Source organism: Lycorma delicatula, chromosome 2, assembly GCF_047948215.1.
Source record: "Lycorma delicatula isolate Av1 chromosome 2, ASM4794821v1, whole genome shotgun sequence".
Taxonomy (NCBI): domain Eukaryota; kingdom Metazoa; phylum Arthropoda; class Insecta; order Hemiptera; family Fulgoridae; genus Lycorma; species Lycorma delicatula.
This window is the reverse complement of record NC_134456.1, coordinates 213,441,967-213,463,498: the sequence shown is the minus strand read 5'-3', so window position 1 is coordinate 213,463,498 and position 21,532 is coordinate 213,441,967. Positions and strand designations below refer to the sequence as shown.

At 34.7% G+C, this 21,532-nt stretch overlaps 2 protein-coding genes across 4 annotated transcripts in view; both read left to right on the top strand.

Moving 5' to 3' along the window:
• Positions 1–5,916, top strand: part of LOC142319634 (sodium leak channel NALCN-like) — a 176,202-nt gene extending 170,286 nt beyond the window's left edge. The window contains exons 10-11 of the mRNA XM_075357146.1: positions 1,972–2,136; positions 5,787–5,916. Of these exons, the coding sequence (XP_075213261.1) occupies positions 1,972–2,136; positions 5,787–5,838 (217 nt within the window). The 3' untranslated portion in view covers positions 5,839–5,916. The remainder of the gene's footprint in view (positions 1–1,971; positions 2,137–5,786) is intronic.
• The window catches only part of LOC142319635 (sodium leak channel NALCN-like), a 118,994-nt gene that overhangs the window by 95,021 nt on the left and 2,441 nt on the right, over positions 1–21,532 (top strand). For all 3 annotated transcript variants that reach the window (XM_075357148.1, XM_075357147.1, XM_075357149.1), the window contains exons 2-3: positions 9,339–9,556; positions 10,058–10,280. In XM_075357148.1, coding sequence (XP_075213263.1) covers positions 9,420–9,556; positions 10,058–10,136 — 216 coding nt within the window. In that variant the 5' untranslated portion in view covers positions 9,339–9,419 and the 3' untranslated portion in view covers positions 10,137–10,280. The remainder of the gene's footprint in view (positions 1–9,338; positions 9,557–10,057; positions 10,281–21,532) is intronic.

Below are 21,532 nucleotides of genomic sequence, written 5' to 3'. Positions count from 1 at the left end.
GTAAAGATATGACCTGAAGCAGCCTTGACCCAACAGGAACTTAGTAAGGAAATTATCTAACTCTCCAAATCGTGACATGTACTTAGCCCACATCATGACATGTGGGTCAATACTGACCCACATTGTGACATATGTAATTAGCCTGTATCCCGTATCAGATTCTTCCCATCTGGTCTGCCAGCTGTCTAGGAGCGTGGTGTATCACCGTAAGCTAATTTACTACAAGTCAATTAGGCTTATAGTGTCGTACATAGCACTTTATCAAGCTAAAGCTTCCCTCAGGTCTTTAAGCCTGGTGTTATATGAAAGGGTTAAAAAGAAGGAATCTTATGATTGTTAGTGTTGAGTGAAGAAGAACTCAAGTAAAAATGTTCCTATTACTTTATTCATGTCATCATTATGGTGTCCTGCATATTAGCAAGTCCCTGGCACCACTACTGTCTCCATTTGTTTCTGTCTCGTGCTTTCCTTTTCGTCTCATTATAACCTTCACTACCTTATGACTCTTGTTAACTTCAGCCTCTTCCTTCCTCTTCTTTTTTGATTTTCAGTGGAGCCTTCAAAAACTATATTTATTACCCCTTTTCCCCTAATTATATGCCTGATCCAGTTTCTGTTCCTCCTGATAGTCACCAATATTGTTGTCTTGTCATTTATTCTTCTTAATACTTTTACATTATTTACTCTATTCACCCATTTAATCTTCTCCATATCCTCCAGACCACATCTCAGAAGTCTCGATCTTATCTTTTTCCCAGTGTCCATGTTTCACTACCCTACAAAAGTTTACTCCAAACATAGAATTTTACCATTCGCTTCCTCAGGTTCAGATCCATAATTCAACAAAGTAGGTTTTTCTTTCAAAAAAAGAAAGAATCACCTTAATCGCTTCTTTACACCTTCAGTTTTCAGTTTGTATTGTCCGTAGATATTTGTATCTTTTTACTTGTTCAATTTTTCCTTCTTCTGTTATAGCATCCAGATCTTCCCTGTCATTCACCTTCGTAACTTTTATCATTCCTTATTATGTCTGAGTGTCTTCAGCTACAATCAACAGATCGTCATAAAATCTGGCACAATTTATATTTCACCTATGCTTTCTCCTTTTTGGCCACCCAATATATTTTTCAACATTTCCTTGACATAAAGAGTGAACAATGATTGTGATAAAGCAGCCTTGCTTCACTCCTTTGCTTAATTCTAACTACTTCATCTTCTAAATATTTTAAGAGTTCTGCTATTGGAGGTTCATCTACTCCTGTTTTTCCTGTTCTTTAATATCTGGTGTAATTTCAGATCTCAAAATTGGTGGGCCTTATTATATTACTATTATTATATATATTCATATAATATGATGCCCTGCCTTGATGTAGGTCCCTTGCACAATGTCTGTCTCCACCTTCACTCTCTATTTCCAGCCAAACTCTGAGTTCGTAATAGCCCCATTTTTTCTTTTTAATCAGGTTTAATCTGCATTATTCTCTAACCTCTCTTTTTTCCTATTGATCTTCTTAACCTTCCACTTTCAATTATATGTCCTGATAATTAGCTTTCTTACTGTGAGTTGTTTTGATTAAGCTTCTATATAGAAGCTTAATCTAAACAATTGCCCACTTTTATTAAGCAGCTTTTGTTATTGTAGATATTCAAAGGCTATGTAGAAATAAAGTGGCCAATATGAATGAAAAATATTGGAAAGTGTATTGTGATAATATTAAGGAAACAGAAGCTGAATATATGTGATAAGACAATACTATGGAATCATTTATTATTTCTTTACAAAAGCTAGTGAAAGTGACAGTGATGATATGATGATTCTGATGACAGAAATCTCAGAAATTCTAATATTTCTTGTGAAGTGGGTGGTGTTCACCCTCTTTAATTAAAGTAGTTTTATCTACTTCTAACAGACTTAATATCTTTGCCAATTTATATGTTCTAATGTTTAATAACAACTTTTTTTAAAATTAGGTGTGATTTAAAAAAGCGTCTCAAAATTGCTCACCCCTTACACGTACCTCCAAGACCTGATGGCAAAAAATTTCGAGCTTTTATATATGATATTACTCAGAATATTTATTTTAAGAGATTTATCGCAGGAATGGTATTAACAAACAGCTCCTCCTTGTTGTTTCTGTAAGTATATTCTGTTTGTAATATATGAATTAATCCTCTTTGTTTAATATTATTTTCTGCACGATTAAATAAACAAAACAAATAAACCGGTTTTCTGTTTTTATTCTTTTATTGATTTTAGGATAATATTGAATTTTCGTGTAATTATTTAATCATTGTCAATTCTAAGAATTTCATATATGTTTATTCGGGATAATCGCAGTTTAACTAATACATCGGTAGCATTTCAAAATTTTACATATTGAGTATTAATAAAAGAATTTTTATGTTTAGTGTGTGAAAAAAATTTTGTTTTCTCTTATTAAATAATTTACCATCTACTTATTTTATTAAATTAATTATTTTTTGAATTACCATTTAATTACTTTCAGACCATTATTGACGGACCATTTTTACATATGGTCTGCCTATGCAGTTCATACCATTACAAGATTCTGCCACAAATTTATTCCATCTCTACATTTTAAAATCGCTTCATTTCATACTACTATCACTAATTTTCAACATCATCTTCTTACACATTTCAAAAGCCTCTATCCTTTTTTTTGTTCTTCCTATTCTTTATGGTTCATAGCATAAAGTATTACAGTTCACATAACTGTTTATAATTTTAGAACATCTTTATAATTTTTAGATCCATAACTGATATTAGGAGATTTTTTTATACATCAAAGTTTGTGGCAGCCTGTTTCTGACTGTACTTTAATTCACCGTATCTTTGAATTTTAATTTTATTACCTAAATAGAAAAATTCTGTTAATTTATGATTCATTTTGATATCTAATTCCACCATTATATCACATCTCCTTACCTTTGTTTTATTCATATTTACATTCACATAGAATTTTAACACAATCTTGGTTGTCAAAAGAAGTCTTGATTGTCCTTTATTTGTAGAACAAATCAAAGTGCATTTGCTTTTCCCAGTTGAGAGAACATGTTGACTCTAAACTATATTTATATAGTAAACCAGTTGTCATGCACGCAGATTAGATTTCTAAGTATGTGGATTGACCAACGACTAACAAGGGTACAAATTTGAAGGAGCTGAAGGTAAAATGTCTAAAAATGTTAGACATGCTGAGAATTCTGTCTAATACCCATTGGGGAGCCAATCATATATACATATTGCGCTTCTTCTGAGCTTTGGTCCATTCCTGCTTGGACTTTGGCTGTGTAGCTTATTCGTCGGCATGGGGCATCACTCTAAAGGTGCTCAATACAGTCAGTTTCTTCATCCATCTTGCCATGAGTGCATTACACTCAAGCCCTGTGGTAAATTTATTGGTGGACAGTGGTGAGCAGTCTCTATGGAATAGGCGGAAACAGATTGCTCCTATATGGCTCCGATTAAAATGCAACCAACTCATCCAACCTTTGATATAGTATTCTCCAACCAGCATGTTAATCGATACCAGGAACAGCCAAGATTTACTGCTCTGCTAGGCATCAGAGCTCAGCACCTTTTCTCAGCTCTAAGTATACAGTTGCCTTCAGTCCTTACTGTTGAACCATGTTATTACCCACCTTGGTGGCCTTCTCTTGTTAATTACTGCTTTGATCTATATCAGTTTAGTAAAAAGAACACATCCGATTTTTTTTTTCCAAAACAGATTTTATGATATAAATAGCTTGATTCCTGCTGCTATGGTTTGTACAGAGGCTCTAAAAATGATAATTCTGTTGAGTGTGCTTTTGTGGTTGGCAATAGAAAATACATGTTTGGCCTTCCCAGCATCACCAGCATTTTTTTTCACAGCTGCTTGCTATTAATAATGCCTTAAATATAATTACACAAAATTTCAACATATATTTGTTTGCTCAGATTCCACGAGTGCCTTGTAGGCGATTGGAATGCTACTATGAACAATAAAGTTTGTCCAATGAAGAACACCATTACCGTGGAGCTCCTCGTGCAGAAATAACTGTCAAGAGAAAGTTATCTGCCGTTTACAAATAGGGCACACTAGGCTCACTCATGGATATCTGATGATGCAAATGATGCATGCCTTTGTGCTTGCTGTGACTACCAACTAACAGTGCTCCACATTCTTGTGGATTGTGTCTGTTATGTGGTACAGTGTCACAAGTTTAACCTAGGGCCTAACATATGAACCATTTTAGGGGATAATGAAATATTGATACCTTATGTTTTACAATTCCTTAAGAGCCATCCGTTTATATTCAAATATTTGAATTACTATGTTTCAGCTATTTATGCCATTTGTCATAAAGCAGATATTTTGATCATAGCATATGCTACAGGTAAAACTAAATACATTTTTCATTACATAAATATTTGCATTATACATACATTACATAAATACATTATTTCATTCAAAATAAATAATTGCGTTCAGGCGATGATAATGCTCAAAGCATTTTTCACCAAGAGAAAAAACAAATCAAAAGAAGGGGCCCTTGCATTATATCCTCATATGTGTTAAAACTGCCATAATATAGCTGCAAGGTGTTGCTTTTTTTTCTTGTATATTGCTGTCGTTGAATGTAATGAAAACTTATTTTCTTTTTCTTTTTTTAGATTTATGTTAGGTCAAGATGCAGTTAAAAGGAGGTTATTATGGGTTACATTAATTTTTTATTTTTATTAATTTTGGATTTAATAGTAATTTTTTTAAATTAATTTTTTGAATTTTGTTCTTCATTATGTATATATCGCCTGCCCGTCACTCTCATAAATTGAGATAAGTCGTAACAAAGTAGATGTACTGGAAAGTGTATCTAGGAACGGATTTTGGGTTTTATTTATTTATAATAAATGTATTTTAACTGTTCAATTCAGTTAGGTCTGATAGGTTTGAGAAAAAATTTTTTTTGTCTGTTTTTTTTAATTTGATTTTTTTTTTATTTAGTTAATTGTACTGTAAGGGATAATTAAATTTTAATTTAGAATAATAATTTTTTTTAGTACCTTTTGTATCGGGGTTAATTAATTTCTTAGATTTATTTATTTTTTCCTGAATAATGAAGATTTACTTTAAATTGTATGTTACTGTTGTTGAATAATTATTTATAAGTTTGGGGTCATTTTGAAATGAAATTCGTTTTTTTTTATCTGGTAATTTGATTTAATCAAGAATTTTTTATTTTTTTCATTTTGAAATTTTAAATTAAGGTGGATAAGCCCTTTTTTTTATATAATTTATGTTTTTTTTTTTTTTTTTTTTTTTTATTAATATCTTTTATCATTTTAAGTTAGTTGTAGATTAATTATTTTTTCTTTACCAATTTATTTTTTTTACTTTATTTAAATAAATTATTTTATTTTTAATTATGATTAAATTAGCAGATTTGAAAATTTTAAATATGAATTAGGCAAAAAATAATTTCGCGTGTTTATCAAAAACATGTCCTTTTGTTGTTTATGGTTTGACCTGCTCAATGATTTTAAATAGCCACAGTATTTTGACTGTGCTGAGGTAGCATAATAATTAGTCTGGAATGAATGGTTTGACGATAATTATACTTTATTTTTTTAATTTAATTTGAATTTTGTTTTTAAGTTAAAAAGCTTAAATTTTGAAGAGGGACATAAGACCCTATAGATGTTTATTTTTTTATAATTTTTTTTTTTAGTTTATTTTTTTACAGTTACTTATGTGTTTTTGATCCTTTATTTTGATTTTAAGATTTAGATACCTTATGGATAACAGCATTATAAATCTGGAGAGTTCTTATTGATAGATTTGTTTGCGACCTTGATGTTGGATTAAAAATTTCTGTGGGGTAGGTTTTACAGTTTCGGTCTGTTTGACCTTTAACCCACCGGGTTTGTCTAGTGGTTAACGCGTCTTTCCAAATCAGCTGATTTGGAAGTCGAGAGTTTACAGCATTCAAGTCCTAGTAAAGCCAGTTATTTTTACATGGATTTGAATACTAGATCGTGGATACCGGTGTTCTTTGGTGGTTGGGTTTCAATTAACCACACATCTTAGGAACGGTCGAACTGAGAATGTACAAGACTACACTTCATTTACACTCATACATATCATCCTCTGAAGAATTATCTAAACGGTAGTTACCGGAGACTAAACAGGAAAAAGAAAAGTCTGTTTGACCTTTAAAATTTTACATGATCTGAGTTCAAGCCAGCATGAGCCAGGTTGGTTTCTATCTTCTTTTTTTTATTCTAATTGGTACAAAAGGACTTTTGGTAATATAATAATTTATTTACTAATTTGACAGATTTTAAGTCTTTAGATTTAGAATTTATATATGTAATTTTACAGATAGTAAATGTTTATTTTTAGTTCTTTTTTTTTTTTTATTTATTTATTTTTATTCTTCTGGGTGTTGCTTTTTTTACTTTATTTGAGCAGAAGGTATTAGGTTATATTCAGTTTCGTAAAGGTCCTAATAGAGGGTGGATTTATTTGGTTTATTACTTTAAAGTTGTTTAGAAGGGAGTTTTATTTTCTTGTTTTTGGTAATTATTCAATTTATTTTTTTATTCCTATTTAAGGTTTATCGGTTTCTTTTTTATTTTGATTGTTGTTTCCTTTTACTTTTAATTGTGTTGGATTTATTTACGGTTTATTTATTTATTTTTTATTTTTTTTTGTTATCTGGGTTAGGAGTTTATTTTAGTGCAGTACTCTGATGGAAATAAATTCTTCTGTAACAAACAACTAGATATAATAGAAGGGAATTATTATTTAATAATATTCAATAACCCTTCTGATATAACTTATCTTAAATAACTGTTGAATATTGCTTTCCTATAAAAATTTTGATGTAACAAGATAGATATTCTGTACCACCCATTCTGCTTTTTGTATTGGCTGGTTTGTTACTGCTTGTTACATCAAATTTCCAGTTAGTGTGACATGAATACAAAAGAAAAGGTTCAATTTTTTAAAATTCACAAAAATCTATTTTATATCAAAATATATTTTACACGAATAACAAAAAGCTGAGCTTTGGTTATGTAATAAATCAGCATGCAGAAATGATACAGAAATTATAAAAAAGATATGTTGTTTGAAGACAGTCAATTGCCTTTCAATAAAATAATAGTGTTTACTTACTCGCTTGTAAATTATATAACTAGTCAGTTTTTACAAAAATGAATTTGAGATGGCAAAAATTTCAAATACAGCTTGGAAAAATTATTTGAGGAAGGTGTGCACTAATCATTTACTGCAGAATTGTACTAATCCTATTTCGAATCCTGTTGAAATAGATAAATCATATTTTATGCTTGTAAAATATTACATAGGGAAAATGCATCTTCAATATTAAGTTTTACAGTCATATGCCACAAAATCTAAGAAAGTTCCTGAATATTTTACAGATCAAAGCGGTCTTAAAATAGCTAAATCCAAGATGCAATTTCACTAAAAATAACTATAATTTGAAAGTATACTGTGACCTAAATAGTGATTAGGACATGCAGTAAGCAGCCCCCATACTGTTAACAGTAATTAAAGTTTTGTGGACACAAAACTTTGCCACATGCTTGTACCAAAAAATAGAACTGATACTGGGCCAGTATAAAATGTCGCAATAAAATTAAATATAAGATGAGCTTCTTTTCAATCTGTATTTATGTAAGTTCATGAACAGACAATAGCATAGGAAGAAGATTTGTTCAAGCAGATATTCAATGGTATTGTTGAATTCTGGCCACAGTAACGATTAAAAACAGGTATAAGTAAGAGAATTTATTTTATACTTAATTAAAACTCACTTTTGATTCAAAATAAGCTCTAAACTTTTATATGTAAAGAATTTAATGATAAAACATGTTCCTTGTAAAAATATAGCTTCTTTAAGAACTTTGAATATGATGTTGAAACAAAAGCTTAATCATCATAATAATATGGGTGGTTAAAGGATCTCCATGGTCAAAAAAAGTAAGATAAGTGCAGTCAAACATTAAAGACATGTTGACAGCTTTTTTTTGTCCATGTGAGCATTGATCACCATGAATTTCTTCCAGAAGGCAAGACAATAAACAAGAATATTATCTTGAAGCAATGAAACGTCTTCATGATACTATCAGGAAAACCAAACTGTCATACTATGATAAAATTTTATTTTTAGTAAAAATGTCCAATAGGAATTAAATTATGCCGTGATTATCCACAATCAGTCTTCTCTGAATAAATCCATTTAACCTTGCGTTTTAAAATCATCCGTCAACTGCTCATTGAATGAAGCTTAAAATTTTAAAGAGAACTTGAAAAGATACTGACCTAGGCGTACAGAGATGCTTAAAAAAATATATAATGCTAAGAAATGGTAAAAATTATGATGTATTTAAATTAAATAAATAAATGTATTTTCTATAAAAGTATTAATTAATTTTAATATTAAAACAAAACATTAATGGTTAGTATGTCGTAAATAAAACTAATAGAAAAAATGCATTTGTAAATAGCAAATTTAGAGTGGGTTGTTTAAATGAAGTTCTTAAAAAAAAACTTAATTTTTTAACTGTAATTTCACTTAATACAGTTTTGTCAATGCCAAATTGACCTGCAGCTGCTTACTAGGTGCACCCTGTTTTTGCTAATTTATGGGCTTACATTTTCCTTATTACATTTAAACATTTTTATAATGGTCAGTTTTCATATAAATACATAAGTAAAAACAGATTATTATTCATACTTGTGGTAGGCCAAACTCTTTCTTTCTATAATTTCTGTTAAAAAGAGTTAATAATTGAAATTTTAGTGGTTATTTAATTATCTTGTACCTAAAATGTACAAATGTTCTCCCATTACATTATTTGCTAATGATTTAATGCATAATATTAAGTATATTAATTTTGGTAGAGTAAATCAAGGTACATATTCCGCAAACAGCTGGGGATTATTGTGCAGAGCTTTATTATTTTTTTTTTTATTTTATTATTTGGCAATGTACCGATTCAAAAGGGGCTAATAATCCAATTACAGTCAGGTAATTAATATTATCAAAGCTCAGTTCAAACATTTCTGATAGTGCTAATAATTAAATCTCAACAACCAAAGGATATCAAATCCAAATAAAAGTAGATAACATAAAAATGGATTTCAACCTTAATTCTGCTCTATCATAGGACAGTACTGAGTGTTCATAAATGAAATTGTCTTTAAAATCTACAGAAAGGAAATGAGTAGATAAAATCTGAAATGATAACTACTCTTATTTAAATTAATCAAGGAAAATAATTGACTTTTTTCTATTTGTTACAGAATAACTTACCATACACTGTGGGCTTTGTCGTTGTCGTTCTTAGTTTTTTCACAATAACTGGAAAGCACGCAACATTAAAAATGCTTATGCTTACTGTTGGTGTTTCAGTTTGCAAAAGCTTTTTTATCATATTTGGAATGTTTCTTGTGGTCTTCTTCTACGCTCTTGCTGGGACAATCCTTTTTGGAACAGTTAAATATGGAGAAGGTATAGGAAGGTTAGTTAATGAGATAATTCATTTTAAAAATATTTGTTAAATTTATTTTTATTTATATTGAGTTTGATGCGTATAGTTATGTTTTATATTTTTAAATATTTTCTCACTTTTAAAATCTAGTTACAAATATTTAATGTTGGGATTACCATTGATGACGGAATTGCACAATATTTCAAAAACTGATAACATATGTCTCTCTATTTAGAAAGTATCTTTAATGTAAAAAAGTAGTTTAAGGCACAATTTGCCATCCGGATTAACAAATATGTCTTAAATTAATATAAGGATAAATAAGAGTATTTTTTTATGTAATAACCAAAATTTTACATGCAGATTTAAAAAATGTATTTTTTAATAAATATTGAACATGATAAATTAATATTGTTTAACCTACAAAGTAGAAGTTATAATTCCAGAAAACTGTCAGATTAGTGAGCTATCATAAGCTGTAGTTGCTGTATAGATTTTCACTCAGATTTACTGGACTCATTGTATTTTCAGGAGAACTAATTTTGGTTCACCAGTGACCGGTGTGGCAATGCTTTTCCGAATTGTTACTGGAGAAGACTGGAATAAATAATGCATGACTGTATGATACAACCTTCATATTGTACACCAGCTGACAACTATTGGGAAACTGACTGTGGCAGTTTTGTAGCTTCTTTAATATACTTTTGTTCATTTTATGTTATAATAACATATATCATACTCAATCTTCTTGTTGGTAAGTTAAAATGTTCTATTATTAATTTTTAAATAATGATTAATTGTTATTTTATTATTAATAATAATTTATTTTTTCTAAATATCTTGGCCAAAGTATTGGAAATCAGACTTGTTGGATAATTTAGAAAAATCATTATTGGATCTTAATTGTTGGATTTTTAGTTAAAGATATTTTTTTTTGCATCTAGTCATTTTTATCTTGAACTCTTAATTTCTCCTTAATCTTTTTTACAAAGTAAATCTTTTTAGAATACTAATGTTATAGAAAAAGCCCTAATTAGTTTTTGTTTTTAAAAAAACTATGCCAAGTCTTGGCAGTTTCCTAATATTTCTGACACCAAGTATATATGTTAATAGTGTATTTAAAGTGCCTTATTTGGGTGATGCTTCTAGTTAGAATTGAATGATACTAATGTAGAAGAATAGACAGATTTAAAGGATGTATCATTAGTAGTACTCCAAATAATAGAAAGGTTTGTGACAGAACTAGTGGCAAAAAGTGAAAGAAGTAGGAGAAATGGTAACTGAAAAAAAAATGGAGCACAGAAGGGTACATCCGAAGGCAAAGGTGTTAGTATTTGGGGACATAATATTTTTTGGTACTGTGAAAGAGATAAAAGAAGGGACTGAACAAATTGAATTTAAATAAAAAATGAAAGTCGAGATATATTGAAAGAAGCTGAAAAAATCAGTAGTAGCTGGAGAGGTATCTTGAAGAAGAAAGAACTAAGTGGGAAATTCAATAAGAAATAGCATTGTGTTTGTGCAGTGTTTTATGACAGCAAGGGTACTTTTTCTGGCAGAATTCATGAAACTTGTAACCACAATTATGTTAGAAGTTCATTATCGAATTCTAAAGAAGCTTTGGAGTTGAGTTCAGAAAACAGAGTGGGATGCTCAAAATGCTCAGAGTGGAAAGATTTTGTCAGAATATGCACCAATGGTGCTCATTCAATGTCTGGAAGATTCCAAATTATACAAGCATTTATTTTTTTGTCTTCAGTCATTTGACTGGTTTGATGCAGCTCTCCAAGATTCCCTATCTAGTGCTAGTCGTTTCATTTCAGTATACCCCCTACATCCTACATCCCTAATAATTTGTTTTACATATTCCAAATGTTGCCTGCTTGCACAATTTTTCCCTTCTACCTGTCCCTCCAATATTAAAACGACTATTCCAGAATGCCTTAATATGTGGTCTGTAAGTCTGTCTCTTCTTTTAACTATATTTTTCCAAATGCTTCTTTCTTCATCTATTTGCCGCGATACCTCTTCATTTGTCACTTTATCCACCCATCTGATTTTTAACATTCTCCTATAGCACCGCATTTCAAAAGCTTCTGATCTTTTCTTCTCAGATACTCCGATTGTCCAAGTTTCACTTCCATATAAAGCGACACTCCAAACATACACTTTCAAAAATCTTTTCCTGACATTTAAATTAATTTTTGATGTAAACAAATTATATTTCTTACTGAAAGCTCGTTTAGCTTGTGCTATTCGGCATTTTATATCGCTCCTGCTTCGTCCATCTTTAGTAATTCTACTTCCCAAATAACAAAACTCTTCTACCTCCATAATCTTTTCTTCTCCTATTTTCACATTCAGTGGTCCATCTTTGTTATTTCTACTACATTTCATTACTTTTGTTTTGTTCTTGTTTATTTTCATGCGATAGTTCTTGCGTAGGACTTCATCTATGCCGTTCATTGTTTCTTCTAAATCCTTTTTACTCTCGGCTAGAATTACTATATCATCAGCAAATCGTAGCATCTTTATCTTTTCACCTTGTACTGTTACTCCGAATCTAAATTGTTCTTTAACATCATTAACTGCTAGTTCCATGTAAAGATTAAAAAGTAACGGAGATAGGGAACATCCTTGTCGGACTCCCTTTCTTATTACGGCTTCTTTCTTACGTTCTTCAATTGCTGTTGCTGTTTGGTTCCTGTACATGTTAGCAATTGTTCTTCTATCTCTGTATTTGAACCCTAATTTTTTTTAAAATGCTGAACATTTTATTCCAGTCTACGTTATCGAATGCCTTTTCTAGGTCTATAAACGCCAAGTATGTTGGTTTGTTTTTCTTTAATCTTCCTTCTACTATTAATCTGAGGCCTAAAATTGCTTCCCTTGTCCCTATACTTTTCCTGAAACCAAATTGCTCTTCTCCTAACACTTCCTCCACTCTCCTCTCAATTCTTCTGTATAGAATTCTAGTTAAGATTTTTGATGCATGACTAGTTAAACTAATTGTTCTGTATTCTTCACATTTATCTGCCCCTGCTTTCTTTGGTATCATTACTATAACACTTTTTTTGAAGTCTGATGGAAATTCCTCTTTTTCATAAATATTACACACCAGTTTGTATAATCTATCAATCGCTTCCTCACCTGCACTGCGCAGTAATTCTACAGGTATTCCGTCTATTCCAGGAGCCTTTCTGCCATTTAAATCTTTTAATGCTTTCTTAAATTCAGATCTCAGTATTGTTTCTCCCATTTCATCCTCCTCAACTTCCTCTTCTTCCTCTACAACACCATTTTCTAATTCATTTCCTCCGTATAACTCTTCAATATATTCCACCCATCTATCGACATTACCTTTCGTATTATATATTGGTGTACCATCTTTGTTTAATACATTATTAGATTTTAATTTATGTACCCCAAAATTTTCCTTAACTTTCCTGTATGCTCCGTCTATTTTACCAGTGTTCATTTCTTTTTCCACTTCTGAACACTTTTCTTTAATCCACTCTTCTTTTGCCAGTTTGCACTTCCTGTTTATAGCATTTCTTATTTGCCGATAGTTCCTTTTACTTTCTTCATCACTAGCATTCTTATATTTTCTACGTTCATCCATCAGCTGCAATATATCGTCTGAAACCCAAGGTTTTCTGCCAGTTCTCTTTATTCCGCCTAAGTTTGCTTCTGCTGATTTAAGAATTTCCTTTTTAACATTCTCCCATTCTTCTTCTACATTTTCTACCTTATCTGTTTTACTCAGACCTCTTGCGATGTCCTCCTCAAAAATCTTCTTTACCTCCTCTTCCTCAAGCTTCTCTAAATTCCACCGATTCATCTGACACCTTTTCTTCAGGTTTTTAAACCCCAATCTACATTTCATTATCACCAAATTATGGTCGCTATCAATGTCTGCTCCAGGGTAAGTTTTGCAGTCAACGAGTTGATTTCTAAATCTTTGCTTAACCATGATATAATCTATCTGATACCTTGCAGTATCGCCTGGCTTTTTCCAAGTGTATATTCTTCTATTATGATTTTTAAATTGGGTGTTGGCAATTACTAAATTATACTTCGTGCAAAACTCTATAATTCGGTCCCCTCTTTCATTCCTTTTGCCCAGCCCGTATTCACCCACTATATTTCCTTCCTTGCCTTTTCCAATGCTTGCATTCCAATCTCCAACTATTATTAAATTTTCATCTCCTTTTACGTGTTTAATTGCTTCATCAATCTCTTCGTATACACACTCTACCTCATCATCATCATGGGCGCTTGTAGGCATATAGACGTTAACAATCGTTGTCGGTTTAGGTTTTGATTTTATCCTTATTACAATGATTCTATCGCTATGCGTCTTGAAATACTCCACTCTCCTCCCTATCTTCTTGTTCATCACGAAACCTACTCCTGCCTGCCCATTATTTGACGCTGAGTTAATTACTCTAAAGTCACCTGACCAAAAGTCGCCTTCCTCTTCCCACCGAACCTCACTAATTCCTACTATATCCACATTCACCCTATCCATTTCCCTTTTTAAATATTCTAGCCTACCAACCTTTTTCAAGCTTCTAACATTCCATGCTCCGACTCGTAGAATGTTATTTTTTAGTTTTCTGGTGACCCCTTCCTTTAGTAGTCCCCACCCGGAGATCCGAACGGGGGACTATTTTAACTCCGGAATATTTTACCAAGGAAGGCGCCTCCATTATTGTTATGTGAAAATGCAGAGAGCTACATTTTCTTGGAAAAAAACAGCTGTAGTTTTCCATTGCTTTCAGTTGCGCAGTACTCAGAGGACTGAGTGATGTTGACATGGCCGTTTAAGTCATTGTGACTCACGCCCCTAACAACTACTGAAAGAGCTGCTGCCCTCTTTCAGGAATCATTCCTTAGTCTGGCTCTCAACAGATACCTCTCCGATATGGTTGCACCTTCGGTCCAGGTACTCTGTATCCCTGAGCACTCCAGCCCCCTCACCAACGGCAAGGTCTCATGATTCATAGAGGGGGATTTACAAGCATTTGTGAAACAAAAATCTCCACAGTTTGTCTGGACACATTGCATCATCCACAGAGAAGCTCTGGCTTCCAAAGAAATGAGTCCTGATCTGAATATTGTGCTAATGATGGTTGTAACCATCAGTAAATTATATAAAAATGAGAATAATTCTAAAATCAAGAAATTTTCTGCACTTTGTAAAGAGATGGGTGCAGTACATTCAGCATTACTATTTTTTGGTGAGGCAAGATAGTTATCAAGTGGGAAATGTTTGCAACGTGTTTTTGATTTAAGAAATGAAATAGCCATTTTTCTAGAAGAGGAAACCGACTGGAAGCCGAAACGTTTTGAGATAATTTATTTGTGATTGAATTGGTCAACATATTCAAGAAATTAAATACTTTGAATCTTCAACTCCAAGGAACAAATACACATGTTGGATACGAGTGATAAAGTTAATGCTTTTTGTAGAAAATTGGAATTATGAAGCGGAAATTTAAAGTTAAAAAACCTAGAAATGCTTACAAATGTGAATGAATGTGTTAAAACTTACAAAGCTGAAGAACAACATGTGAAATTTATTTTTGTAACCATTGAAAGTTATTTAGCCATGCTGGCAAAGAATTTAAAAAAGTATTTTCTTTACGAGAGGGTTGGGATCCATTTCAAAATACTCCCGAAGGGCTCCCAACTACCAAAGAAGAAATCTTTTTATACTTCACGGCAAGTGGCAAAATCAAAAGACAATTTAATAATAATTCACTCTCTGAATTTTGGGCAGCGATGGAAGATGAGTTTTCTGCACTGAAAGCAAGAGCATTTCGTATACTATTACTATTTTCAATATCCTACCGTTGAGAAACCGAATTTTCTGCAGTGGCTGCTTTGAAGGGGAAATATAGATCTCAGCTAAATATAGAAAAAGAACTCAGAGTGTCTGTGTATAATATTAATTAAACCTTCCTTTGAAAAACTTTGCTAACTTACTACTAACTAAAACTAAACTAACTAGTTAGTAAGTAAGTAAACTAGCATGGTTAGTTATGATATCTGTAATATGTGTCCAAGTATACCCGTAGAAGCCATTATTAATATATTAAAGAAAATATTAGTACAAAATCATGAAGGTCCCTTGTTTATTTAAAACGTCATTGTTATTATAAAAACATATGCTAACAAAATTATTTTAGTTTTGATAACAAATATTACAACAAAGAAAGTACCCTACTGAAGTCATCTACATTGTCTGAGATTTTAACACAGTAGTTTGAAGATAAAATAGTTTATGGGATTACACATACATATGATATTTTACTGTGGATTAGATACGTTGATGATATTTTTGTAGTCTATAATCTGGTCATAAATGAAGAACATTTAATAATCTTCAATAATTTACACTCAAACTGTAATGATTTGAAATTTATATTTGAAATTGATAACAATAGAAAAATAAATTTTGATGTTGGTATTAATTTTAGTAAAAATAATCAATGTATAACTTCAGTATATAGGAAACCAACATCCAACAAAACCACAATACATAGAGCTTCAAATCACCCATGGTCACATAAGATTAGTACTTATACAAATATGGTAAATAGAGGAATTAATTATACAAAAAATAACGGGAATAAAAATGAATTAAACAAAAAATTAAATATTATTATAAAACAGATTGCTATATAATAGTTATAATAAACAAATGGTAAAAATTAAAAATAACACAAATTTAAAACCAGAAAATAACGCACAAAAAATTGACAGTGTGTATTTAAAATATGTATATACTGATAAAATAGTCGAACACATTACAAAGGTTTTTTTTCGACCATTCCTAAACACCCCAAAGCAACTGGTCCTCACCATTAAGCAAAACTCAGTCACCTCGGAGTGTCGTGGCAGCAGACTGCCCTTCCTGACTTGCCTCCTCTGAGGTTCTCTCATTGGGGTCCTCCTAGTTTCATCAGGATATGTTGTTCTCCCCATCTAGGTTGCCGACACCTCCTTCCATTACGAGGCTGCCCTCCCCGTTCCTAACCTACCAGTTCCAAGTATGTGTTTCACATGCCCTTCACTGCCCGCGACCCTCACACACCTCGAGGGTCCCTTATGCCATCATCAGGGAGTCCCGATTCTTCTACACTAGCATGTAATTGAGCCAGGGCACCCTAGGCATAAAGGCTGCCTCCCTATCTCTATACGTCACCACATTTCAACCCTGGTCTTTAACTTAACATTAACTTCCTCCTCCTCCTTATGTTTCCTCCTTCTCCCTTACTTACAGCAACTAGTTTCCCTAGCCATTGAGCACGTGCTCTCCTTCCCCTTGCAACCTTTCACTTTTTCTTTCCCATTAGCAATAGGGGAAAGTTAACCTACCTTCCCTATCGCGAGGATGCACCTAGTACATGGTGAGTGACATGCATGCCCTGGTGAATTTACACACAATATACAGAATAATACAAAATCTTATTGGTTTACAATGGACCATTGAACACATAATATTACACAAGATACAATTTAACACTTAAAATACTATTTAAACCTTAATGAAATACACAAGATCTGCATACGCATTATTGAATTCCCAATACTAACATTTACAAATTAATTTATTTATGCTCTCCTCTCAGTATAGCTTTTAGTATCCTTTGTTTTAGACACCGTATACACAAAAATTAATCATACATTTACATCAAAATAATTGAACACTTAAATTACAATACCATTAGCTATCAACAATTTACCCAAAATCCACATATTGGTGTGAATTTTCACAAACTAGTATGAGAATATACATTTACATTTGACAAGTGATAACATTTCATAAACACAAAAATACAAATTACAAATTATCAGAATACAATTGACTCCTTAATTGCAATATTATTTAACTATTCTATGTGTGGAACTTAAAATTAACAACGAAAATTCTTATTCTACATCCTCCTCTCAGTATTATTCCTTGCACTCTCAGTTTGGATATCATGTTCTCCAGGCATTAAGATCCTCTACCGGCGCCCTGTCCTTTCCACTTCTTCCTTGTATCAGAGTATTCGGGTGACCCACTCCTACATCGCTCTCCAGTGGCCTTCCCCTCAGTGCATGTATTCTACCACTGTGTCAAGGGTAAGTTCATCTACCACTAACTCATGCCTTAGTTGGGCCCACCTATTGCAAAGGAAGAAGGTGTTCTGGGGTGTTCTCCTCCACACAGTAAACATACCCAGAGTCCTCTCTCAAGTGAAATCTCTGCAGGTATACGTCAAAGTCACCGTGGCCTGTCAGGAGATGGGTTAGATGGTATCCCAGCTCCCCCTTCATTTGCCTATTCCACGGTTCTATTCATTTTGTCAACCCCCAGGTCCATCTTCTTTTGGTCGAGGTGTCCCAAATCTCTTGCCATTCTTCTATCATCTGCCTATGCGCCTGGGCAGCAGTCATGCCAACCCTCCTATTTACTCCTATTTAGAAGACAGGTTGGCGGAAGACCTCTTCTTTTTCTTCTTTTTCCTGTTTAGCCTCCCTTTAGATAATACTTATGAGGATGATATGTATGAGTGTGAATGAAGTATATTCTTGTACATTCTCAGTTCGATCATACCTGAGATGTGTGGTTAATTGAAACCCAACCACCAAAGAACACCGGTATCGACGATCTAGTATTCAAGTCCGTGTAAAAATAGCTGGCTTTACTAGGGCTTGAACGCTGGAACTCTCGACTTCCAAATCAGCTGATTTGGGAAGACGCGTTCACCACTAGACCAACCCGGTGGGTTTGGCGGAAGACCTGCCAACACTCTGACCGCCTCCCCTGAAACCGTCCTGTATGCCGCCGATACACTTAGCGCTGCCCTTCTCTGCACCGCATCCAGTATGGCAGAATTCTTTCTGAAAGCCATCGCTTCTCCCCATGCTGGGGCTGCATACAGCGCGATTGAGGTGGTCACTGACATGATGAATGTTCTGGTTGAAGTCTTAGGGGGTTCCTACTCTTGGCATTACCCTTGTCAATGCCATTGACATCTGATGCCCCTTCTGCATGACTTGGCTGACATGTTCTCCAAAGCTCCTCCTTCTATCCAGCTACACTCCAGAGTACTAGGCCACCCCAACTTGCCTCATCCTAACTCCATCGACCACAAGGGTGATCTTCCTCAGTCTTCGTCGGCCAGCCATCACTAAAACAGAGGTCTTCTCCGGGGCCAGCCTTAGCCCCTTCGCATTTAGCCATCTACTTACTTTTGTTATCGCCGTGTTAGCTGTATCTTCCACTTCACCCTCACTGGCCCCTGAGACCAGCAGCACCAGATCGTCTGCATAGGTCACGTCCTCCGTGTCCCCAGGCACTCTAGCCTGAGTACTCCGTTGAAAACAATATTCCATAGGAGGGGTTCCAATACCTAACCCTGCGGCACCCCCCTCCCCATGAATATAGAAGTCGCAGCCCACGCCTCCTTCTGACGTCGCCTTTACTCTCCGGTTATTTAAATAGTCATTAACCAACGCTCTTATGTATAGGCTTATTTCCCTCCATTCCAGTTCTTCCATGACAGCTGAACAAGGAACGTTATTGAAAGCGTTCTTTACATCAAGCAGTACCACCACCGTATTCTCCTCCATCGCCAGGTGCCCGCTGCCTTCTGATTTGCCCAGGAGACCACCCGCTCTACTGCATCTATAGTAGACCTCTCATTCCTGAACCTGAACTGATTCTGTGAGAGGTCTCCCTTTCTTTTCTTGTCTGAGAGCCTTCCTGCCAAGAGGCAAATACCTTTCCCATTGTGCTAAGCAGGCACAATGGGCAGTATCCTCCAGGTATTCCCATTTGCATCTCTGCCTTTGGGAGTAAGACCAATCTGGCCTCCTTCCAGCATTCCAGGAATTGACCATCCTGTACCGCAATATTTATTGCTTCCAAAACTGGCCAAGGGTGGCTTTCCATCAGTTTTTTCATGACCAGCCCCGGAACACCATCCGATTCTGAACTCGTTTTAACATTTATCTCTCTTGTTGCCAGCATGGTTTCACCTACCTTGAAGCACCTTGATTGCCCCAGCTCTATTCTTTCTCACTGATGATGTTGTGCTGGGAAAAGCTCACGTACGACTCCCCTCACTTAGTCTTCTGTGAGAGTAGACAGGCGTCTCCGTCACTCTGGTGACGTCAATCTGGTGACGTCAATCTGGTATGCCTGCCCCCAAGGGTTATTGTCTATTTCAGCCCAAAGCTTCCTCCAAGCTTCCCTTTTTTGCTCCTTGATTTCTGCTGTGAGCCTTTTCCTGGCTGCCTTTAGTTCTTCTACTAGCATCAGATCATCTTCCCCATGTCTCCTTTGGTCTTCTTTGTGCACTCATGACTTCCCCTCTTAGTTCAGCAATCCTCGTTGTCCACCAGTAGGCCCTTCTCCTTCTTAAACCCCTAACAGGAGCTACGCTGTTGGATTCTTCTTTGAGGTCCTCATGAGTATCTCCAGCTCGTCCAGTGGGTTCTGCTCAAATCTAGCAGCTCATGCTTCCACTTTCCTTTACACCTGTGCTTCATTGGGCCCCAGATAGTCTGGATTTCCTCTTGATCCACATTTCCCCACTCCATCTGGAAGCTGATACCACAATGATCACTGGCGAAGTCCGTGGATAGGACCTGCCATTCTACCACTCTCCTCACCATGCCTTCAGACACAAAGGTTACATCCACCACCAATCCTCTGCCCCTTCCTATAAATGTTTGATCCCCTCCATCATTAATGCAAGTTAGTGGGAGAGAACCAACAACCACCAAGAGTTTGTCCACACACACTGACACTTGCTTGTTTTCAACAGTAGTCTTCCCTCTCCCCTCTCTATTTTTATTTTCGCATATCTCCCAATTATGTCATAGATGGCCATGTCTCCTTTTCTATCAGTGATTCATCCATGGGCCACCCAACATCTGTTTAGGTTAATTTGTAATATTCTCATTTCTGACGTAATTTGTTACAACTGAAGTTTCCAATTCTTTCTCCTTCTTTCCTGCAAGATACACATCTGGTGGGTTCCTTAGATTCTTCTCTGAAGTGACCTAAGGCTCCACAGTTGTAGCAATTACATGACCTGTTGGGGCCTCTGCATTCTACAGCCTTGTGGCCTGGCTCCCAACATCTATAGCATGATTCTACTTCCCTCCTCGGCTCCACTCAACATGAGTGCCAACAAGTAGCCTCCTTTTCTATGTCAACCTTCCTGCATGTTTCTGGGCCAGGACCATCATGGCATTCTTCATGCTGCCGAATGCAGGGCGCAGTGAGGTAACACGTATTTCTTCATCAGCTCCAACTTCCTTTTTTACCGCCTCAGTCAATTCTTCCTTCATGGTTTCTAGGTCGAGATCTTTGATATGGACTGACACCATTCTCTCCCCTTTTGACCTGTCCATCACCACCAGTCCTTGGATCTGTGACTCACCCCTTGATTTCAGTGTGGTTCTTCCCTCACTGTTTTCTTTCAGCCTAACTTTCACCTTTTCTCTTGGTCCCTTTCGCACTGAAAGGATATCTTCTGCCAGGTCATTCCCTACACACCTCTTAACATCCTTCAGGAGGGTGTGCATAGGTGGCACCCTCCTTTCTCATTGTCACCATGACCGTCTTTGGGCCCAGTGGGGTCCCTCTCGTTTACTTGCTCCTTTACCAAACAGGTATAACGGAGCTTTAAGTCCCCACTGGACACACCAGTATTCTGTCGCTTTTCTTGTTAGTACGGCCTATGTCTTCATTGGCTGCCACTATTCCAATCTACCTTTTTTCTGCCTTCCAAAGCTTGTTCAGCCCGTCCACCATGTGCTTTGTCCTCTGGTCTTCATCACCTGCTACCAGTAGGACATACGCGAATGCAGACCCTGCTTCCTTGTTTTCTTATGTTTTCCTATTATGTTTATTTGCATCACGTCCTTCAGTAAAAGGTCTGAATGTAAGTTTCCTTTCATCAGTCTGGCATGTGCTCCTGGCACCTTGGAGCACAC